The sequence below is a fragment of the Ceratotherium simum genome, chromosome 4 (genome assembly GCF_057802395.1).
Source record: "Ceratotherium simum simum isolate JZ-2026a chromosome 4, ASM5780239v1, whole genome shotgun sequence".
NCBI classification, from domain to species: domain Eukaryota; kingdom Metazoa; phylum Chordata; class Mammalia; order Perissodactyla; family Rhinocerotidae; genus Ceratotherium; species Ceratotherium simum.
Genome location: NC_141903.1, coordinates 57,653,450 through 57,674,890, shown reverse-complemented (window position 1 = coordinate 57,674,890; position 21,441 = coordinate 57,653,450). Strand labels below are relative to the sequence as shown.

Genomic DNA, 21,441 nt, shown 5'->3' with positions numbered 1-21,441 from the left:
GTTGAATAAAAGTTTTATTTTTGCTATTAAGAATCTCACTTATCACTGTGTTTCATCAGGTTCAAATACCTAACCCAATCCATTTCAGACTAAACAGGGCTAATACCTGTATCTAGTCATGTAGGCATAGGAAGGTGTTCGCTGCTCCAACATTGTTGAAATTCCAGTTGCTTTGCATATTTCTTCCTATGTCTATTTGTCACGATACTGGGGCTTTAAGGAATGTTTTGGCTTTTCTCATATGGTTAAATCCTTATGAGCCTTTCTCAATCCAACTTTAACGACCTGGTAAATAGTTGTCCTCAGGACACCTCACCTCTTACTCTCTCTCCTTTCCTTGTTGCGGTGTTGGGGAAGCATGCTTCTCATTGTACCAGACACATAACCAGTTTGGACTTTATCCCAAATGTTCAAGACATTATCCATGCAGTTATTTGCTCTTGTCAATTTTGTGCATGCTCTTTGGAAGGCATATGATAGCCGTAGAAAGAAAGGAACCTTTCTGACTTCAGATTCTGTCTTTTAGATTAAGAAGTGTAAAAATGGAGCAGAGGAAACTGAATGACCAAGCAAATACCTTGGTGGACCTGGCAAAGGTAAGCTTGGGGTCTCAGCCCTCGTGATGGTGTCTGTTGGAATTAACCACTACACAATAACTAATCATGCTTCGGGAGGAGGTCCCCCCCCAAATTTATTTAACAAATCAAACCAACAAACAGCCCTAAAATGATGGCCCACTTAAAAGAATTTTTCTAAAACTCTTACTTAATATGCTCTTTCCCTATGTATGTTATTCAGCTCCATTCTAAAAGCTTTCCTACTTGAATTCATTTGGAAGTACAGTAAGAAACATAAGTGGAATATGCAACAACACCTTTGGGATTCTTATTTGTAGTTCAGTCTCATCCCTGTCAGTGCAGAACTACATCCTGGATTTGCTATAAGGTTCAGGGCTAAATAGGACTCATCAATAAAATTATTTTTTATATACTTTAAGCAAACTCAGAAGAATATAAAGTTAAAATTTTAAAAAAATATAAAAAAATTACATCAAAATGAAAGTTGTCTTTCAAAAAAAAAGTAATCACTTTTTATAATTTATGATTCTTTCTCCATTTCATTATTTAAAAATCATACCACTTTTTAAAAAGTACCATAATAGTCCCCAGATTCTTCTATCACATTTGTAAGATCTATCTGCTTGATTTTTGGTTGTTCCTCTCAAGTAAACTCCACTTTCAAAATATGAGTATTTGCCAACAATGACAATACCGAATTTTTCTGAGCTAATTTGAAGGGAGTTATTAGAATAGCATTTATGTAAGTGTTCAGGCTTTTAACACAAATGCTTTGAAAAAGGCAACTCTCAGTCGAACCTGTACATTCTGTTGTCAGATTGATAAATCAGCTATATCGTTTATAAAGCTTCCAGTATAATCTATAAAAATTACACCTATTTGTCTTAGTCTCATGAAATAACATAACTAAATTATATTCATTTTAATGCATATCAATAACACATACTATATAAATATATTGAAGATGAATATTTGATCTAAATAGAAGATGATAAGTGAAGTATTTAACAACTTACCCCTAGGAGACCATATAGCATACATTTAAGCTGGACAGCACACATATATGAGGCTTGAATGTCATGAACAAAGATGGGGCAGGCTCTTACATCACTCCTAGGTCAAATGATAAAAGAAATTGGGTATTTTTTTTTTTTTTTTTTAAAGATTTTATTTATTTTATTTTTTCCCCCCAAAGCCCCAGTAGATAGTTGTATGTCATAGCTGCACATCCTTCTAGTTGTTGTATGTGGGACTCGGCCTCAGGATGGACGGAGAAGTGGTGCCTCGATGCGCACCCGGGATCCGAACCCAGGCCACCAGCATTGCAGCGCGCGCACTTAACCACCAAGCCACAGGGCCGGCCCAGAAATTGGGTATTTTTATGAAAAAATAAAACAGACCACTTGGAAATAATATATATACAAGATATATCATTTTACTCTATATAATACATATAATAATATATATAATTTTACTTCAAGAGTATATCTATGAGGCAAGATGCTGTTTCTTTCTAATTCTTTCTTTAGTGCCATGCTTATTATTATGACTGCAGGAGTCTCCATGCCATAAGGGTTCAGTATTTTCTGAATGAATGGATATTGCTCACATAGTCTCAAGACTAGGTAGTAAAAATAAAGTTAACGTGCTCTGTCTCCATGGCCAAACTCAAAGTAGGTGCTTGTGTTCTGAATAGTAACTCCCTTATTTAATCAGTGCATTTATCATCATTAAGCTCTTGCTAAGCAAGGTGAAAGCACATATTATAGAGGGAAATGAGAGAGAAGGAGGCTTGGCTCAGATGAAGGAGTCTGAGACTTGGGAAAGGCTGCTGAGGTTAACTTCCCCATCCTTCCCTTCTTGACCACTGTCTTCCCTCTCTGGCTCTGAGTTGATCAGCCCCATGGTCCTCTCACATTGTCTCTGGGCTACTTCCGGAAATATAACCAGGAGTCAGAGTTATGAATACCCTCTGATCAAGACAATCAATTACAAGATTCGCTAGGACAGCAAAAACGTTTTCCTGTTTCAAACCACTTAGCTCTGGTTAAGCCATAGCCAACAAGGTAGACTGGTAAGTTCAGTATCTCTCCTGAATTTTATTCTCTCAATGGTTATCTGTGAACATGCTATTTGACCCAATGGAGAAGATATAATTTGTAACATAGGACAGCAAAAGATATTTAGAAATTCTTTATTTCTTTAAGTTACTAGATTACTTGATCAAATCAATTTGTCCTAAACTTCATTCATATTCCACCCTCAAAATTTCTGCTACATCCTAATACCGTCTGTACTCTTATTGTTCTTTAAATCTGCTTGTTTTTTAAAATTAGCCTGGCCCTAATTAATATTACATGTTGCAAAATGAATTTGATGTGCTAACTTTTGTAACAACCATTAAAATATATACATAAATATTAAAATATGTTTGTGTATCTACACACCACCTAAAATCATTGGGTGTACCATCAGCAGTACCTGCACAACATTTTCTGCAACTGCGTCAAACTAATGCCTAAGATGTTGCATTTCTAAATCCTGGCATTGAACAGACATACTAAATTTGCTTTGCAAAATAAGTATTCAGTTAGCTGATGCCCTGTTGCATTGTATGTCACCAAAAGAAGACCAGCCCTCAAACTTGGAGAGTTGACAGTTTGCTTCCAGGGCAAGTGTAATTAAGCCTCAGTTCTTTGTTACTCTATTCCTCTCAACCCTCTTTTCCAGACCCAGAACATCATGTATGACATGATTTCCGACTTAAATGAAAGGAGTGAAGACTTCGAGAAGAGGATTGTTACCTTGGAAACAAAATTAGAGACTTTGATTGGTAGCATCCACGCCCTCCCTGGGCTCATAAGCCAGACCATCAGGCAGCAGCAGAGAGATTTCATTGAGGCTCAGATGGAGAACTATGACAAGCATGTCACCTACAACGCTGAGCGGTCCCGGTCCTCGTCCAGGAGGCGGCGGTCCTCCTCTACAGCGCCACCAACTTCATCAGAGAGTAGCTAGAAGAGAATCAGTTAACCACAAAATAAGACTTTTTGCCATCATATGGTCAATATTTTAGCTTTTATTGTAAAGCCCCTATGGTTCTAATCAGCGTTATCCGGGTTCTGATGTCAGAATCCTGGGAACCTGAACACTAAGTTTTAGGCCAAAATGAGTGAAAACTCTTTTTTTTTTTCTTTCAGATGCACAGGGAATGCACCTATTATTGCTATATAGATTGTTCCTCCTGTAATTTCACTAACTTTTTATTCATGCACTTCAAACAAACTTTACTACTACATTATATGATATATAATAAAAAAAGTTAATTTCTGCACATACTTGTTTGGTCACTTGACATTTCTAAGGTTCACTTCTCACATTATTTTGAAGGTAAAATAACTGATCATCTGATGCATGTTGATAACTTCGATTTTCAAAAGTTTGGCCGGTTAGAAGAAGACTTTCAATTACTCCATACCCTATTCACTAAGATTTTCCCTCATTATGAAATATTATAGTCACAATCATTTGACCCTACCAGCTTACTATTCTTTCTGAGTTTACAGCATCTCATTTCTAATTCAGGTTGTTTCCAAATTATGTGGAAAGTGAGGCTGTCACATCAAAACTTACTTATGTATAAACTAAGGGCACAGATGCTTTCAAGAATTATTTTCTCAGTTTACCTGCCAATTTACTTGAAGAAAGTATCAGGGTACACTATTGTCTGTGAACTGATGTTGTAGAATTTTAGGTTTAAACTAGTTATTTCATCTCTCCCATATATTCATTTATTATGAGGGGCCCATGATGCACTCCTCTAAATGTTTGGCTTCTACAGAAGCGTGTTCACATATACATGTGTTGGCATAGCGCCTAACAGCATAATGAACATAAATGAGTATCTCTTAATATGTCATATATCACCTAGCAAATGGTCCCCTCTTGGTCTGTATTTACATATTTGGTACAAGGAAGTAAACAGCATCTAGTAAATTTCGTGAGTTTTATCACACTTGTTTTATGGGTGGTTACGGTCAGTTTCTGTGCAAGGGAACTGGGTAGTTAGTGCTACAGACACATCTCTTTCCAGATTTACTCTAAGAATCCACTGGCTTTAGAAGAACCACCTTGAGGTGGTAGCAGAATGGAATTCCTCACATGGTGGTGGTCTCCAGAGTCAAGACAAAGAGCTGATCTGCAGTGGTAGCAGTGACACGTGATAAAAATAAGGCTTCATTTTGACAACTCTTAAATCAGCCTGCTTGGATTGGCCTAAACCTAGAAATTACTCCTCCATTGTCAGAGAAATCTGCTTTTGCCCTCTTCCTCTTTGTTTTGTACCATACCCTTTGGTGTCTACCACATTGCAAGTTGCTAGCATACCAGGTATTTTTCTTCTTTAACACAAAACTAGAGTGATATATTTCATCATCTTCCATAGTTCAGTGAATAAATCACTTTCATAACTATTCTCCATAATTGATGCAAAAATCAAACATTTCCATTTAAGATAAAGACATCGAGAAAAAGATAAAGACATCAGAGTGTGATTCCTTTAGACTGCGTAAGAATCACTTACCATTTATTACCCAACCAAAGTGGCTGAAAATAAAGCTTATTCACACATCTTATCTATGTCTGTATAGGATGAGGACAAGGCCTGGAAAGTCTTCTAATATTAAGTGAAAGAAGAATGATTAGGGCACTGTTTATGGGAACATACTGCTGAGTTAAAGGAACTTCAAAATGCTACTTCATCAGGATTTCTATTTCATGGGTGAAATTAAAATTTTCTTTTAGGTATTCTAGCTTACACACAAGAATATATCAAGTATTTGGTATAAACATTGGATGTAAGAATGAGAGAAATTTTGAAAAGATGATTAATTTGTTCTGGTAATTGATGCAGTTAATTCTTGTCTATTCTACCTCTATTATGACTAAAAGGCAGAATAGCAGGTAATTAAGTTTAATTATCATCTTACTGATCAATTAGCACCACCATCCCAGAATACTAGAAGACTAGAGAAAGAATAATATACTGCTTCTCTTGTTGAAGAGAAAACAGAAAGTGCGTTTTAATTTAGATTTCATTACCTTGTGTTTATTATCCTCTTCCTGATTAACTGCAGCTCATGTAGGATGTGATTCCTTAGTCCGCTAAAATCAATCTTACTTTTCCTGTTTCTTCACGCAACGTATATGAAGACTGGTAGCAATTCAACAAAAGGGTATGATCGTTTGTTTCTGTATTTTAAAAAATACCAAATAATCACAATTTGAAAGAGGAGGAAGAGGGGACCAACCATTGCGTAGACATTGTGGTCAATGATTTGTTGAATGAACCCTACTTTGTCCAACATTACCAGGTCTCCTCCCACATGGCTTTGAACATTAGGCAGAATCTTCTGAGGGCTCCTTAGATGACTACTCTTTTGTGGTGATATATGCCTTGCTCTAACTTGCACTGTGTTTTTCAGAATTTCTAATGATAATTGAGTCTGTTGTTACACCTCAGCCTACCACACCCTGGCCTCCCTATTTCTCTATAGCCAGTATAAGAACACAGGACTACCACAAATCACTGTGAATTATATTGGCACCACCTTCCTCAACAATTTTCGTCGTTTCCTCTACTTATACACAGTGTCATGGGTTAGCCACTAGAAAGAAGATTCCATGCACTTAAAGAAATGAGAATGAACCAAATTCATAGCAGGTGGTAGATATAGGAAATTTCATATGCTTTCTCCCTAATTTCTCCTCCCTCAGTGATTGTTTTCCAAGAGACTCGCCATCAAAACATCTGCAATAATCAAATAATTATCTTCCAAAACAGAGAATGGGAATTGGGAGAAAAACCTGTTGATTAAGTTTAATACAAATATCAAGGGATGGGTTAAAATTCTACAACCTTGCTATTTTTCAACTTTGCCTAGTCTTGAGAAGTAGAATGACAAAGTGGAAAGAGGATGAGGTTAAAAGTCAGAACTGGGTTTGGAACTGAGTTCACCCACTTGCTAGCTCTGTGCACTTGAACAGCCTTGATCCTTCTGAGCCTCTTTTTTCTCATCCACAAAATGAATATAAAAAAGATATCAGTGGGATTCTGCAAAGCCTAGCAACTATTTTACCAAATGATGGTAGATATTTTTTATTACAATTTCCAGTATAAGGCAACAAATATTAAACACCCCCATTGCCTGCCTATCTTATCATAATGTTTACCGCTTGGCAGTATAGGTTATAAATTCCCCCCCCTGCCTGTCTAATTCTTAAAGCAAGTTACTGGACTCTGGATTATTTTATACGTTTCCCTGATCCTATCATCATTTTTTTGTTTAATGTGATCTATTTTAATTTATTTATTTATTTAGTTAGTTAGTTAGTTAGTTAGTTAGTGAGGAAGACCAGCTCTGAGCTAACATCGATTGCCAATCCCCCTCCTTTTTTTTTTTTCCCCCAAAGCCCCAGTAGATAGTTTTATGTCATAGTTGCACATCCTTCTAGTTGCTGTATGTGGGTCGCGGCCTCAGCATGGCTGGAGAAGTGGTGCGTCAGTGCACGCCAGAGATCGGAACCAGGGCCACCAGTAGTGGAGTGCGCGCACTTAACCACTAAGCCACGGGGCGGGCCTTGTTTAATGTGATCTAGAATATCAATAGGTGTGTATGCTTTGTCTTTGTGATTCTGACATACTCTTTCCTCTTCTTGCCATCCCATAAAATCTGTTCATAAATATGATCCAGAAATGTGGAGGGTGCCTGTGCCCTATGCTTAGGACTTGGAATACTTGATTAAGGGTGCGCTGGTACGGACCAAGGGCTTAATTCCTTTTTCAAATTCCTTTTCCAAATCTACCTCTGTATTTCCTGAGCCTCCATATACTTCTCCCCATCTGTGTAACACACACTGATACAGTTTGTGTGTTCTAACTGATTTGTCAATTCAATCCATTAAGAAAAAATTATCAAACTAGTTGATTGACAAATAGGATCCTAGCAGCTGTTGTGAGGCTGGGAGCTCCCTGCAACAAGGGGTATGACATGCGGGACTTCTTTCCACCTTGCTGTCATCATTGCCAGCCTCCTTCATGGGCATGCTGCTTTTCAGTTTCTTAGGCCAAGCAAGAAAAAAAAGCCCTGTCAATGCTGTTAAATTTGTTATGAGGGGCCGGCCCAGTGGGACAGGCTGTTAAGTGCGCGTGCTCCGCTGCTGTAGCCCGGGGTTCGCCAGTTCGGATCCTGGGCACGCACGACACACAGGTTGGCAAGCCATGCCCATGCTGTGGCGGCATCTCATACAAAGTGGAGGAAGATGGGCGTGGATGTTAGCCCAGGGCCAGTCTTCCTCAGCAAAAAAAAGAAGAGGAATGGCAGATGTTAGTTCAGGGATGATCTCCTCACAAAAAAAAAAAAAAAAAAAAAAAAAAATGGTATGAGTCAGTGAATCCAGAAATAGAAAATAAAGATTATAACTTTGCAGATATTTCCCATTTCAAATTTTTAGGAGTACTTTGAATTTTTTCCCCCAGATATAGCCTTTTCTCTAGTTATGGGATTTCCTCTGTCCCAGTGTTCATAGTCCCTGTAGCGGGGGGAGAGCGGTGGCTACAAAAGTAGTTAGAAATTACTGGGGCTGCTTCTCCCAGCAGTGTTAGGAGTATTAGATTGGAGCTCACTCAGCTTTAGGTCCAGCTGAAAGTTGAGTGTAGGGGAGGCAGTGGTCAGCCGACTGTGGCCACACAGAAAGCTGAACAGAGGGATACTGTCTCTCCAGTCTTCCTACTTAATTACTAACTTCACTCCTTGTTAGGAAAGCAGCTCTTGTCTCTCTCCATAGCCCCACTACTTAATTCTCAATTCCCCTGGGGTCTCCTACCCTGGCAAAAAAAAAAAAAAAAAAGCTGTAAGACAATATTTGTTGTTAATCAATCCTGTCATTTGAAAAACATATTCGGGGGCAGTGAATACTTAGTGCCCTCAGCTAAGGTAAAAGAATGAAAATATTTGAGGACTCTAAGTTAGTTTAACTCAAAGGGAAAATGCACATGCACTGTGGGATATTTTGTGGGTATGAGTGACAGGGGAACCAAACAGGTCATAGAACAAACAGTGTTCCACCCACATTCTGGGGCAATGCCACCTATTACCTCTGCTGAAGCTGGGCCAGTTAATGAACGCTCAGTCACTCAGGCCAGCACCTCACACGCTGAAGAGATGGTGGCCACCAGCCCTCCTCAGATGGTGGATGCGGGACGATATGAGACACTAAAATAAAGATGTCTATATTTTCACTGTAAAGGAAGAATCAAAATTGCTTTAGTAAGAAGACATTTGGTATAATGTACAACAAAAATCTAACACCTTCTGGTCATAAGATTCTAAATCTACATTATTCTGTCTAAAATTCCAGAATTTTCACTGTGCCACCTACCATCCCTTCAAGGGGACTAGAGTAGATGCATGCCTGTCTCTTCAGTTTTTACATATATAGTGTGATTATGCATAATTCTGAACCTACTGTCCGTCTATCTCATTTATTCCCACTTTTATTTGTTTTACTGCTTATAAATGGAATTTTTAGCTCAAACATTTGTATTTTTTTGGGCTTTTGGAATATAAGTCCAAAATTAACCTTTCTGTTGGATAAAATCACAATGCCTTAGAGAGGAAAATAACAGTGAATAGATAAAAGGCTTTAAGTGAGCCAATATTTTTATTTTTGAGTTTGTAGGGAGGAAAAAATATAAGGAAATATTGGGATCCCTTAAATATGACTGCAATAGGGTACTTTTCACTTTATTTCTTTAAAAACTTAATTTGGTACCATTTCTATGTGTTCTAAAACATGTTCAGGGAGTTTGAGGATTATAACACACTTGACAGAGAGCACTGGTGAAAAAAGTGTTACTGCTCTTAAAGCAGCCTGTGGTGGGAAAAAAAGGCAGACAAGCATTTTCTAGCAAATGGGAAATAACCCCAGTGTGGAATCTTCTGTATCTTCATGAGATTCCTGTCCCCTCTTTCTTCTAAGAGTCACATTAAGAAAATATTTCTTTTGTATCAATAATAAAGAGGATCTGAAAAATTATTTAACAAAAAACAAATAATTTTTAAAAAGCAGTATTTTTTTTTAAATTAGAAGATTAAATTTTTAGAAATTTAAATCTCTAAAAAATTAGAGATTAAATTTAGATTAAATTTTAGAAAAACCTTTACAAAGTTATTTAATGAAAACTTTATAAAAAGGAGGAGAATAAAGAGTAATGTGTTTTCATTCTTGACTTTGATAATTAGAAAACTACAAATTAAAATCATTTTGGCAAAACAAAAAACCCCAGCAAGAAAACACAAAGCAAGGAATACAAAGTAAGATGAAACATAACAGCCTGACAATAAGTAACAATGGTTGAATTTACACTCTTCAAGAATAGAAAATATAAGATTGAGTTAAAAACAAAATGTATCTATGTGCTTTTTACACAAGACACATAATATAAAATGACAGGAAAAGTTAAAATCCAAATTACAGGGGAGAATTTAGTCTAGTGCAAACAAACAAAAACAGTGGTGGCAATATTCATTTCAGACTAGTGGAATTCAAGGGAAACAATATGAAATCACAAAAGGATGGCCATGTTAGATTGATAAAAGTTCATTTCACACAAAGAGAAAGCTGACGTGAATTGTGTGCACTAAATAGCACAGCATATAAAGCAAAACTGTTGGAAATAAAAGAAAAAACAATTGTTGTGGGAGATTTTAAGACTTCTTTCAGCCTGGACAAATCAAATAAACCAAAAATTAATAGTCATGGTTTTTCAAGAAAAATAAATATTGTCAGAGTTGGCCCAAGAACTAGCAAAAACGTGAAAGATGTACTTTTTAATAACTGACCTGGGGTAACTGGATAGGTATTTTTAAAATGATAATATTAAAGATCCATAGTATACTTTATACAAAAGATTAAACTCCAAATAGATCAGAGAGCTAAATGTAAAAACTGAAATTACTCAAGTATGACAACACAACATGGGTGAATTTCTCTATAATCTAGGTATAATGAAAGGCTTTCTGGAATCTAGAGGCAATAAAAGGAAAGATTGATAAATTTGACTACATAAAAATAAAGCTTGCATAGCAATAGAAGAAAAGATGACAAGCAAAGTTAAAAGTAGCTGATAAACTGGGAGAAAATATTTGCAACATTGATCACAGATAAAGGATAAAAATCCCTACTATAGAGAAAGAATTCTTAAAATTGAGAGAGAAAGATCTAAAACCCAGATAGAAAATAGAAAAATGGGTAAAAAGATTATTTGCCAAAAAAAGATATAAAATGATTCTTAAGCAGATAACAAGATGTTCCTTTTATTCAAAATAAGAGAAATGCAAATTAAAACTATGCTGATATACCATTTCTCACCTATTGGCAAAAATGGAAAGTTTAACAGCATAGTTTGCTGGGAAGTGGGTATATAAGCACTTCAATACTTTGCAAGTGAGAATGTAAAAGCATACACCCTCTGGAAGGAAACTTGGCAAGAATTTGTAAGAAAACTACATTAGATTTATTTTTGACCCAGAAATCCCTCTTTTAGGTTTTTACTCAGAAGATACAACTTCAACATTATGAAAGTGTATACAAACAAGGTCATTAATTGCAGCATTACTTGTAATTGTGAAACATTAGGTACAGTGTAAAGGCTCACGTTCTAAAATTTTATTCAAAATGGAATAGTATGAAGCTGCATAAAGGAATGAGGAAGATTATCACGATCAGATACGGAATGACTTCCAGGATTTATTGATAAATGTCAGGAAAGCAAGATGTAAAAGTGTGTATGAATATATTTGTGTTAAAAGAAGGAGAAATGAGAAAAACATTTATTTTTGCAAAAAGAAATACCAGAAGATCAAGCCAGAAACTACTGAAATTGTGCACCTACAGAGGGTAGATGGGAGTAGGGTGGAAGGGATGGGGCAGGGGGACTGACACTTGAGTATATCATTAATAAGAATTTTTACTTGTTGAACCATGTTATTATTTTTGTGCTCAAAAAATTATACCAATGAGAATATGGGAAAAACCCTAAAACAGAATACAAACAAAATTAAATGGACCTCATTGTATTTCAAACGAAAAATATAACCATAACAAAGTGTGTTTTGGGGGAGAAACAACCTTAGTAATTTTATAACTTTTTATTTTGCACTCATCATAGACTTACAGAAAAGTTGCAAAAAAAACAGTACAAGGGTTACCTTATATCCCTTACTCCTCTTCCTCTAATGCTAACATCGTAAGTAACCATAGTATAATTATAAAAATGAGAAATTAACATTGGTACAATATGAACGAATCTACAGACCTTACTTTAACTAAATAATGTCACCCTGAAGAAATTTATTAGGCTTGTTTCTCACAGTAGTGAAACAAGTGAAACAATTGTGTTGGCAATTCTGAAACTCCTTTCTGCATATAGGAAGGTTGAGAAAACAAATAAACATATTGAGGACATTTCTCATTGCTGGAGAAGGGAGTTACAAATGCAAAATGGGGTGGGGCTAGGAAGAAGCCTGTGGTGTTGGATTGGAATTGGAGGCATCAGTATGAACTCAGGGATATAGAAATGGGATTGGATATTTGTTTATATAAACATATGTTTGTGTATTCATTTCCTAATTCTGTTTGTTGAAAAGACCTAGAAGCAAAGAAATCCCAAACCTAGTGCTCCGGCCTTGGATTCTTAATACCAGTCTCCACTAAATATTGAATACCATTCTCCTTGTAGAAATGGCCGATTCCAGGAGCAGAGCAGGGAAGCTCAAGATGAGCCTGGAACATCTTATGCCAGAAAGTAAGAAACGTTCAAGTGAGGACATGAAGGATGAGAAGGACACAAAGCCCAGCCTGAGGGCACACAAATCATGAAATCATAAATCTGGGATAATTTGAGTATAAAAAATACTGATATTAACAGTCTATAACCCATTGAATAAAAAAAGAATCCGTAAGTCCGTGCTTAATAAATGAAAAGTGAAAACTCTTTCTTATAGTGGGTGAAAGTTTATGGAGAATGGGATGGATATGTACACAGTATGAAAATATCTCCTAATATACTATTTTACTAATTACAAGAGTTAATAGTAATTTTACTGTTACCAAAAAAAAAAGGAAAGAAAAATCTAGCAACCACTTCCTTAACCAAAGAAACAAAGTAACATCACCAGTAAGAGTGCTGACCAATGTCATGCCTCTCAATATGATACAATAAGAACACATCATTTATGCGATGTTCCTGCCAAAATGCGTAACCTGGATCTAGAAATGAGGAGCTATCAGACAGTCTCAAAAACACAGACCAAAAAACGTACATCAATTGATTTTCTTAAACTAGCCTATATTCTTCAAAATGTCCATTTTAGAACAGGCAAAGAAAGCCTGAAGAAATATCCCAGATTAAGAGAGACTGAATAGATATAACAACAGAACACAAGTCATCTTTCTGGACTACATCCTGGACCAGGAGCGAAAAACAAATTATAAAGGACCTTACAGGGACAACTGGAAAATTTGAATGTGGACTATGGATTAGGAAATAGTTCTGTATCAATCGTAAATTTTCTTATTTTGCTAACTATATTGTGGTTATAAAGGACACGTCTTTGTTCTTCAAAAATACACACTCAAGAATTTATTGTAAAAGAGCATAATGTCTTCAACTTACTCTCAAATGGTTCAGAAAAATGTCACCCGTACATGAGACGGAAAAGGGAAGATTGGAGGGAGGAAGACTGATAAAACACTATGGAAAAATGTTAACAATTAGTGAATTTAGTTAAAGGGTATACAGAAGTTCTTTGTATCATTCCTATAACTTTTCTGTAGGTTTGAAATTATATCAAAATAAAACATTACAAAAAAGTAAAGGACCATCAATAGGGGCAGATATAATGAGTTCTTTATGGAAGGTAAAAAGAATGAGATAGATCTATATACAGTCATGGAAAGCTCTCCAAGGTATTGCATTATACCTGTTTTTTAATTTTGGAAATACATGAATTGTTATTTCACTTCTGTAACACACAAAACCATACATGTCTCTGCATTCATATAAATACATGCAAATACATAGAAAAATTATGACAGAATATATTAAAAAATGTAATGTTGGTTACCTCTGGGCAGGAGTGAAAATGTAGCTGGATGATCAAGGAAGCCTTCTATTTCATCCGTGTTGTTTAATTTTTTTTAAGGAAAATGTGTTCTTATATTCATGAAAACAAAGGAAAAGAAAAAATGTTTAAAACATACTAGAAAGTGAGTAAGTGATGAAACAGGAGAAAATGGGAGAGTATGGACTCAAGAGTACTAGGAAAGGGTTACCTTTGAATAGAGAAATTATGTTTATTCTGATATCCAGGAAGGGAAGTTGTGAAGCTAGATGTAGGTATAGACATGTTAGGAGGTGTGAGCGAGAGATGTTCTCTCATATCTAAAGACCTCTGTTTCTCCATGAAGTAGGATGCAAGGTCAACTACCAAGTAAGTAAAAGAGCCTTTCAGAGTAAATTTAGTCTGAAGAAAACAAACTAATGGGAGACATGATAGTTGTCTTGGAAATCTCTGGAGAAAGGAATGGATCCATTCTACGTGGACGAGGGCCACCTAAATCTTAAAAGGTAGATTTTTGGCTCAAAATCATGGCTTTCCAATTACAGAACAGACTGCCTTGACAGGTAATGAGTCTCCTGGCATTAGAATTATTTAAGCAGAGGTTTGGGGATGTTAAAAACTCATTCTGAGTATATCAAGATATGCTCCAACCACTCGCAACAGTTTTCCACCATAAGTGATGGAGCTCTGTGGTAGGGCCTTCCTGTTGCCAAATTATTTGACTCCAGAACTTATCTCTTAAAAAATTATTATAAGCTATTTCTAAAGATACTAAAATATATAAAAACAATACATTCTACCTAACACTGATCTTAAAAAATAAAGCATTACAACTACATTTGAAATCCATTGTACTCCTGTTATATTGCATGCCCTTTTCATTGCCTCTCCCTCTCTTCCCCAACAGAGGTAATCGTTATCCTGATCTTAATATTTATCTCCCTCTTGTTTTTCTTTATATTTTTATAATACGTATCCTCTATTTTATGTATTTTATTATTTATTTAATATAAATTTTTTTAAAATGTTATTTAATATATTTTACTCTATGTATTTTCTGTTAATTCTCTTTTTTGGCTAAACATCGTGAAATTCATAAACGTGTGTGTAGTTGGATAGTTTATTATATTTATTTTGGACATTTAAGTCAGTTTCAATATTATCATCATTACACATGATGCTGACACGAAAATTCTTGTACATCTCTTCTTGTGCATGTATGTGTATGAGGGTTGCTAGCGCATAGCTCACCAACCAATGTGATACAGGTCCCTTGTTTGCCATGACTACTTTATTAGTCAGCTGCGATGGTGACCCCTCTTAGGCTTGAAGTTAGCCAGGAGGGGCCTGAGGTAAGGGGAAGCCACAAAGTTACCTATGGGCATAAAGAGTACTGGTCGTTTACGCTAGTGTGCCGTAAACTATTTTTGTCATTCTTTTTTTTATTGTGGCAACATTGGTTTATAACATTACATAAATCTCGGGTGTACATCATTATATTTCAATTTCTGTGTAGGTTACACCATGTTCACCACCCAAAGACTAATTATAATCCACACACATATGCCTAATCACCCCTTTCAACCTCCTCCTTCCCCTCTTCTCCTCTGGTAACCACTAATCCAATCTCTGTCCCTATGTGTTTGTTTGTTGTTATCTTCTATTTATGCATGAGATCATATGGTATTTGACCTTCTCCCTCTTACTTATTTTGCTTAGCGTAATACCCTCAAACTCTATCCATGTTGTCACAAATGGCCAGATTTCATCCTTTTTTAAGTGTGCCATAAGCTGTTATCATTGTCCATATCTTTCAAGTCACATGAGAGTGTTAAGAATTGATCTAGAGCAGTGCTTCTAAAAAAACTATGTACAAGGAAGAATTTTTAAGTTTTCCAATTGACTGTAGACTGATACTTTCATAAAATACAAAATAGATGACATGGCAACGTCAAATTACTATCAAAGGTTCTAAATGCTTACTCTCAGTTTTTGTTTTCATTTCTTCAGGGACAATGACTTGCAGATTGGTGCCTATCTGAGGACCGCACTTTGAGTAGCACTGTTCTAGATTATATACCTAGGAGTCGAACTGCTGTGCAATAAAATTTGCACATCTTAACCAATTTACTAATTTGGTTAAATTGTTCTCCAAAGTAGTGGAACCAATTTACATCCTACCAATGGGAGAAAATTGTTCACACTGTATCACATAGTTGCCAACTAATAGTATTGACACAATTTTTAACTTTTGCAGTCTTATGGGTGTGAACTTCTATCTCCTTATGATTTTGAATTAGAACATCTTTTCATGTTTATTGGACTTTTGTGTTTCTTTTTCTTTCAATTGCCTATTCATTCCTTTGCTCATTTTTTTTTTTCCATTGGGTGGTATTTTCTTTGCTGATTTGTAGGCCTTCATATTTTTTAAAGATTCCTTGTATAATTTTGGTTATGATTTTTAAGATGTATACTTATTGCAGACTTTAATTTGCTAATAGTTTATTTAGAAGTTTTGCTTTGTGTTCTTACATGACATCAGCCTATAGTTTTATTTTCTTATACTGTATTAACAATGTAAAATTACCTGTTGCGGGCTGGAGTGATCCCTTTGTCTTATTTTAGGATTCTCTCTTAGATTGATAAGATTGGACTTAACTGTTACTTGAAGGTTTGTGTGAACTTGTCTAGAAAGTCATCTGGCCTCCAGTTTCCTTGGGAAGATATTTAACCATTCATTGATTCATTTTTTAAAATTTATTTCTGAATCTATTAAAGAAGTCTTTTCTGAGTCAGTTAAAATCTTTAATTTTCTAAGAACAATTCCATTATGTTTTCAGTTTTATTTGAATAAAGTTATTCATGGTATTCTTTAATTTTTTTTTAAATATCTACTACACTCATTGTTATAACCTCTATTTAAATTCCTAGAATTTTTAATTTGTACCTTCTATTTTTTTTTACCTTGATAATATTTCCCAAAGGTTTATCTGTTTTACTAGTCTTTTCAAAGACCCAATTTTTGATCTTGCTCATCTTCATTGTTTCTTTCTTTTTTATTTTTCTCAGTATTGTTCTTAGCTATTTCACATTTCTTTCTTAAACTTTCTTTGGCTTTATTCTTTTCTAATATATCTATTTCTTCTTCTGTCTGTATTTTCTTCCATCTTCACTTTTGTTTTTGTAATGGTATTCTTTTTTGGTACTTCTTAAGTTGGGCCTCTAGCTCAATTTTCAACCTAGAATTTCACCCTTTAAGTACTAGCTTAATATCTTTAAGTTTTTTAAAAATAAGCCCTTTGGAAGTATCATAGACATACAGAAAGGTACACAAATCATAAGATTACAACTCAATACATTTTATTGGGAGCCCAGATGCCCCATCATGACCTCTTTAGACACTATTCTCTCTTTTCTCCAAAGGTAACCGTTATTCCAACTGCTAACAACAGAGATTACTTTAGCTTATTTTGAACTTTATATAAATAAAATCATATAATATGTATGTATTTTTCATACAACATTATGTATGTGAGATCCATCTATATTGTATTGGTTACAGTGGTTCGTTCATTTCTATTGCTATATTTTCATTGTATACTTAAATCACGATTTACTTATCTTTTCTACTGTTAATGTTCATTTGGGTTGTGTTTAGTTTTTGATTACTGAAAATAATGCTTCATAAGCATTCCTATACATGTATTGTAGAGGGCATATGTTGCATTTTGTTAGATATAAATGTAGAGTGGAATTGTTGAAGCATAGGGCATGTGAATATGTTCAACTTTAGTAGTTGAAGTAGCTATTGACAAATAATTTTCCTAACTGGTGGTACTTATTTGCAGTCCCAGAAGTAGTATGTGAGAGTTTCAACTCCTCTGCATTGTCAGAAATATTAGATATTGTTGGTCTTTTTAATATCGGCTGTTCTGGTGGATGTGTAGCAATCACTTAGTATAGTTTAAATTCACATTTCTCTGATCAATAGTAAAGTTTAGCACCTTTTTATATACATATCACTCATCTTCTTTCTGACTTGTAGGAGTTCTTTTATACATGCCAGGTAAGAATCCATTGCCTTTTGGCTTATATTGTTATAATTAGAATGCAACTTTTTGTCAGTTTTTTAAACATATGATTTGTCTTCTTTACATAGCCCAAAATGTTCCTTGTGCATCATCTCTGTCCAAGTGTTAAACCTATAGTTTCCAGTTTTATAGCATTTTCTCATTGGATGCCTTCAGGTTCTGAGCCATTTCCTTTCAGGGATCTTTCCCCAACTTCCTAGTCCTCTTGGGAGCACTCAGATATGTGCAATTTTTCTGGCTACTGTTTGCATTGGTGCCACCATTACACTGCTTTTCTCCTCAACCATGGCAACTATCCCATCAATCCCCTTCTTATACTTTTGTGGGTTGTTTTGTAACAGCTCCCTCCATGACTACTCACAGAGGCTGTTTCCTCTGAAATGTATGGGAAGTAAAAACCCCTCCTCTCTATTATTCTCTTTAAGAAGAGTTATCTAGTAGGGTTTCTCTGGTCCCAAGCTATAAGAGTTTGGCAATCTCCTCTCTTCTACACAACAGAACTTTGTTCTCTTCAGGTCTCCTCTCTGACCCCTAGACCATTATGCTGAGTCTATCTCATCACGCTTAAATTTCTTACTTTCTGGAGATTTCCTTTCCAGAGGCTCTGCAGTTTCTTTCTACAATTTAGTTTCTTTATGGCCTCTCTCACCACTTTGCTATGCATGTCTATATAGGTCAATCTTAAACAGAGACATGATTCAAGTTCCTTTTCCAAGAAGCTCCTACATCCTAAGCAAATCAGCAGGTTCTGGGGTATGGATATTGGCTAACCACACATACCCTAGATGTATCTGAATCTCCGTTCCAGTCCAGATAGGACTGTGATTATGTGTTAGTCAAGCCCTTCCATGATTTTGCCCCATACATTCCCCTTTAACTTTCTTGACCTTGTTTTCATTTAATGTGTTCCTTGGAATTCCCTTCGCCTCCCCTAATCCTGCTGTTATAATCCTACCTCTCCTCTGGGGCTCAGTTCAAATGCTACTTCCTCTGTAGCCTTCCCTGCTAATCCCAGCTGAAAATAAAGGCTCCTTCCTCTGGGCTCTCAGATAGCTTCCAAAACATTCTCCTTGTGTGCTTAACACACTCTGCCTCCTGCTGCAGCTGAGACATACAAGACCTCTTGTCCACAAACAGAGAACAAAGTCGTGTTTATCTGGGTATCTCTCAAAGAACCAAAGCAAGAGGAACAGTACATGCCGTGTGCCCATGAATGTCTGTTAATTGAACAGAAATGTGTTGGCCTTGCAGCCAGTATCCTAGCAAGCATTCTCAGTCTTGATTAGAAGAAAAATATTCATTGTCTCATATCAGCCTGTTTTGAGTTCTTGGTGTCCTCTGGATGGCATCTTGAGCAATCAGTTGATCTTCACATAAAGTGCTTGATCTGGAGTTCTTGCTGTTTGGAGCCTACCAGCAGGCTGAGAGTGGCTGAACCACACCATAGCAAGCTCCAGAGATATTTGCTTTCAAACACTTAACATTTGCTTTGTGTTACCCTTTTATTAGGAAGATTAAAATTGAAAGGGAAGCAAGTAAGGCAGGGCTTTCTTCTTTTCTTTCTGCAAGAACAGCTTGTTTCCATGACATTTATACAGGGAGCTTTTTCTAAATGACAAGCAGATTGTTAGAAGATGTTATTTTCTGTCTCTTTGCTTTGGATCTTCACTTAGTGGGTGTAATATAAGAGAGACAGCCTCACTAGAAGGGTGACTGTCAGGTATGTGGATTCAGGAGGGGATGGGATGGGGGTTTGTTGAATCCTTTCTGCTGGGGTTGCTATAGCAGCAGCCTAACAGATTCTGGCTAGAAATTGTAAGATGTATTAGTGTTGTTATTTTTTTACATGGAGTAACATTTCTGCAGATATAAGTGTCCGCTCTTTTTAGCTTTTTATCTTAGTGAAGAAAATTGAATGCTCACAGAAGAAGCCATCTGTGGGGGCAACAGGAAGTCCTGAGCGCCCAAGCCCAGATGAAATGGCCAAGTTTAGGCTGAGGTCAGGGCCTGTCTTCTGCAGAAAAGAGGTCAGCCTCAGAGGGATCTAATCCCACATCTCCTCCTCACCCAGTCTGCTGAGTTACTGCAAGGCTGCCACAATAGAAGGAGGAAGCGCCAGGCTCTCCAATCCAGACCCCAGCCATGCTCCAAGTAAGGGATTAATATCACCTCCCATCCACACCACATTGTGCTGATTACAAATTGCTTTCACTCATGTTATCTTTTTGAAAGAACTCTAAGTAGACTGGCTTCGTTCTGCATCAGAAGTCTCTCCCTTTCCTAAGGGCCCTCTCCATTCTCACTGTTACTGCCTTGGTTCAGGCCTCATCACCACTCACATGGATTTGTACAATGTGTCTTTGAGCTCTTGGCATTCGATCCACTCTCCTTACTCTCTCGAGGGTGATAAATTACCCTACAAAACAAACCTTAATATGTCACTACATCTAATTGAAGAACTCACTTGCCTCCCTGCTCTCTACAAGATGAAATCCAAACTCCTTAGGCCAGCATAGGTGGCCCTTCACGTCTACTTCTAAATGTCCTCTCCCTGGCACTTTCCCCTGACCATGCTAGCTGCCCCTACACCCCACCCCCAAGCACCCTACAATGTGTTCCTCAAATGCATTATACATGGAATTACTGCTATCTGCCCACAGATTTTTGTTTGTTTGGTCAGAAGAGCTTTTAAAAAATTATTTTGAGCTTGAATAGCTTTAAACAGGCACACAGTGTTCCACAGCCTCCTTTAATATCCTGCCCACTCCCCTCTATGCTGCATATTTATATCACTTGCCTGGTCTGTGAAGGCCTTTGAATGTATGCCTCATGAGCAGGAACTGCACTTCCTTCTTGCTCATTAAACCCCCAACTTTCATGATCTAGAACAAATGTCACTACCAATTCAAAACATGTCATGGCTTAGCCAGGAAGGTGAGCTGCTGCATTTGCTGGTCTCTCTCCCACTCTCTTCACTCCTCTACAATAGCACTGAGGAAACTATTATAATTATGTTTATGTCCCTCTATTTAACCATATTGTCAGCCTCCTCAGAAGTCAATCTTAAAAATATCTATATACACATTGACTAGCAGAGTGCTGGGCTGGGTAAAAATTTGTTAGATAAATGATCACCATTTTACAGGTGACAAAATCAGGTCTCAAGTTAAGTGTATTCAAGTGTAGTTGAGTCCTGGTCTTCTAACTCTAAGACCAGGTTTTTCACAGATCCTCGCAATTCTGGAGCCTCAGAAGCAAAAGGGCCACCATTCCTTTATTCTAGTCAGCTTCCTTTACTGTGTATAGCTGGGTCTTTACATCATAGAGGTCTCACAGCTAAAACCTCTATTAACTTCCCAAACTTGCTCTCTTCTTCATGTTTTACAGAGGAGTTTGACTGGGGAGTCCATTGTTGTACCTCCAACAGCAATGGAAAGAAACAGAAATGAAGAAACAAGCCCAAAGAAGGGAGTAGATGGTTCTAAGAGAAGAATGGGAGGCACATGAAGAAAAGATTCAGGAGTGAAGAAGTGAAAAGATGGGAAGGGAAAAATAAGAGAAAGCTGTTGAGTCATATGGGACTTGGTG

The 21,441-nt window shown here is 36.5% G+C and overlaps 1 protein-coding gene across 1 annotated transcript in view; it reads left to right on the top strand.

The window, feature by feature from the left end:
- KCNN2 (potassium calcium-activated channel subfamily N member 2) overlaps positions 1 to 3,912 on the top strand; it is a 142,909-nt gene extending 138,997 nt beyond the window's left edge. The window contains exons 7-8 of the mRNA XM_004420303.3: positions 527 to 596; positions 3,309 to 3,912. Of these exons, the coding sequence (XP_004420360.2) occupies positions 527 to 596; positions 3,309 to 3,596 (358 nt within the window). The 3' untranslated portion in view covers positions 3,597 to 3,912. The remainder of the gene's footprint in view (positions 1 to 526; positions 597 to 3,308) is intronic.
- Positions 3,913 to 21,441: the final 17,529 nt, after the last annotated feature.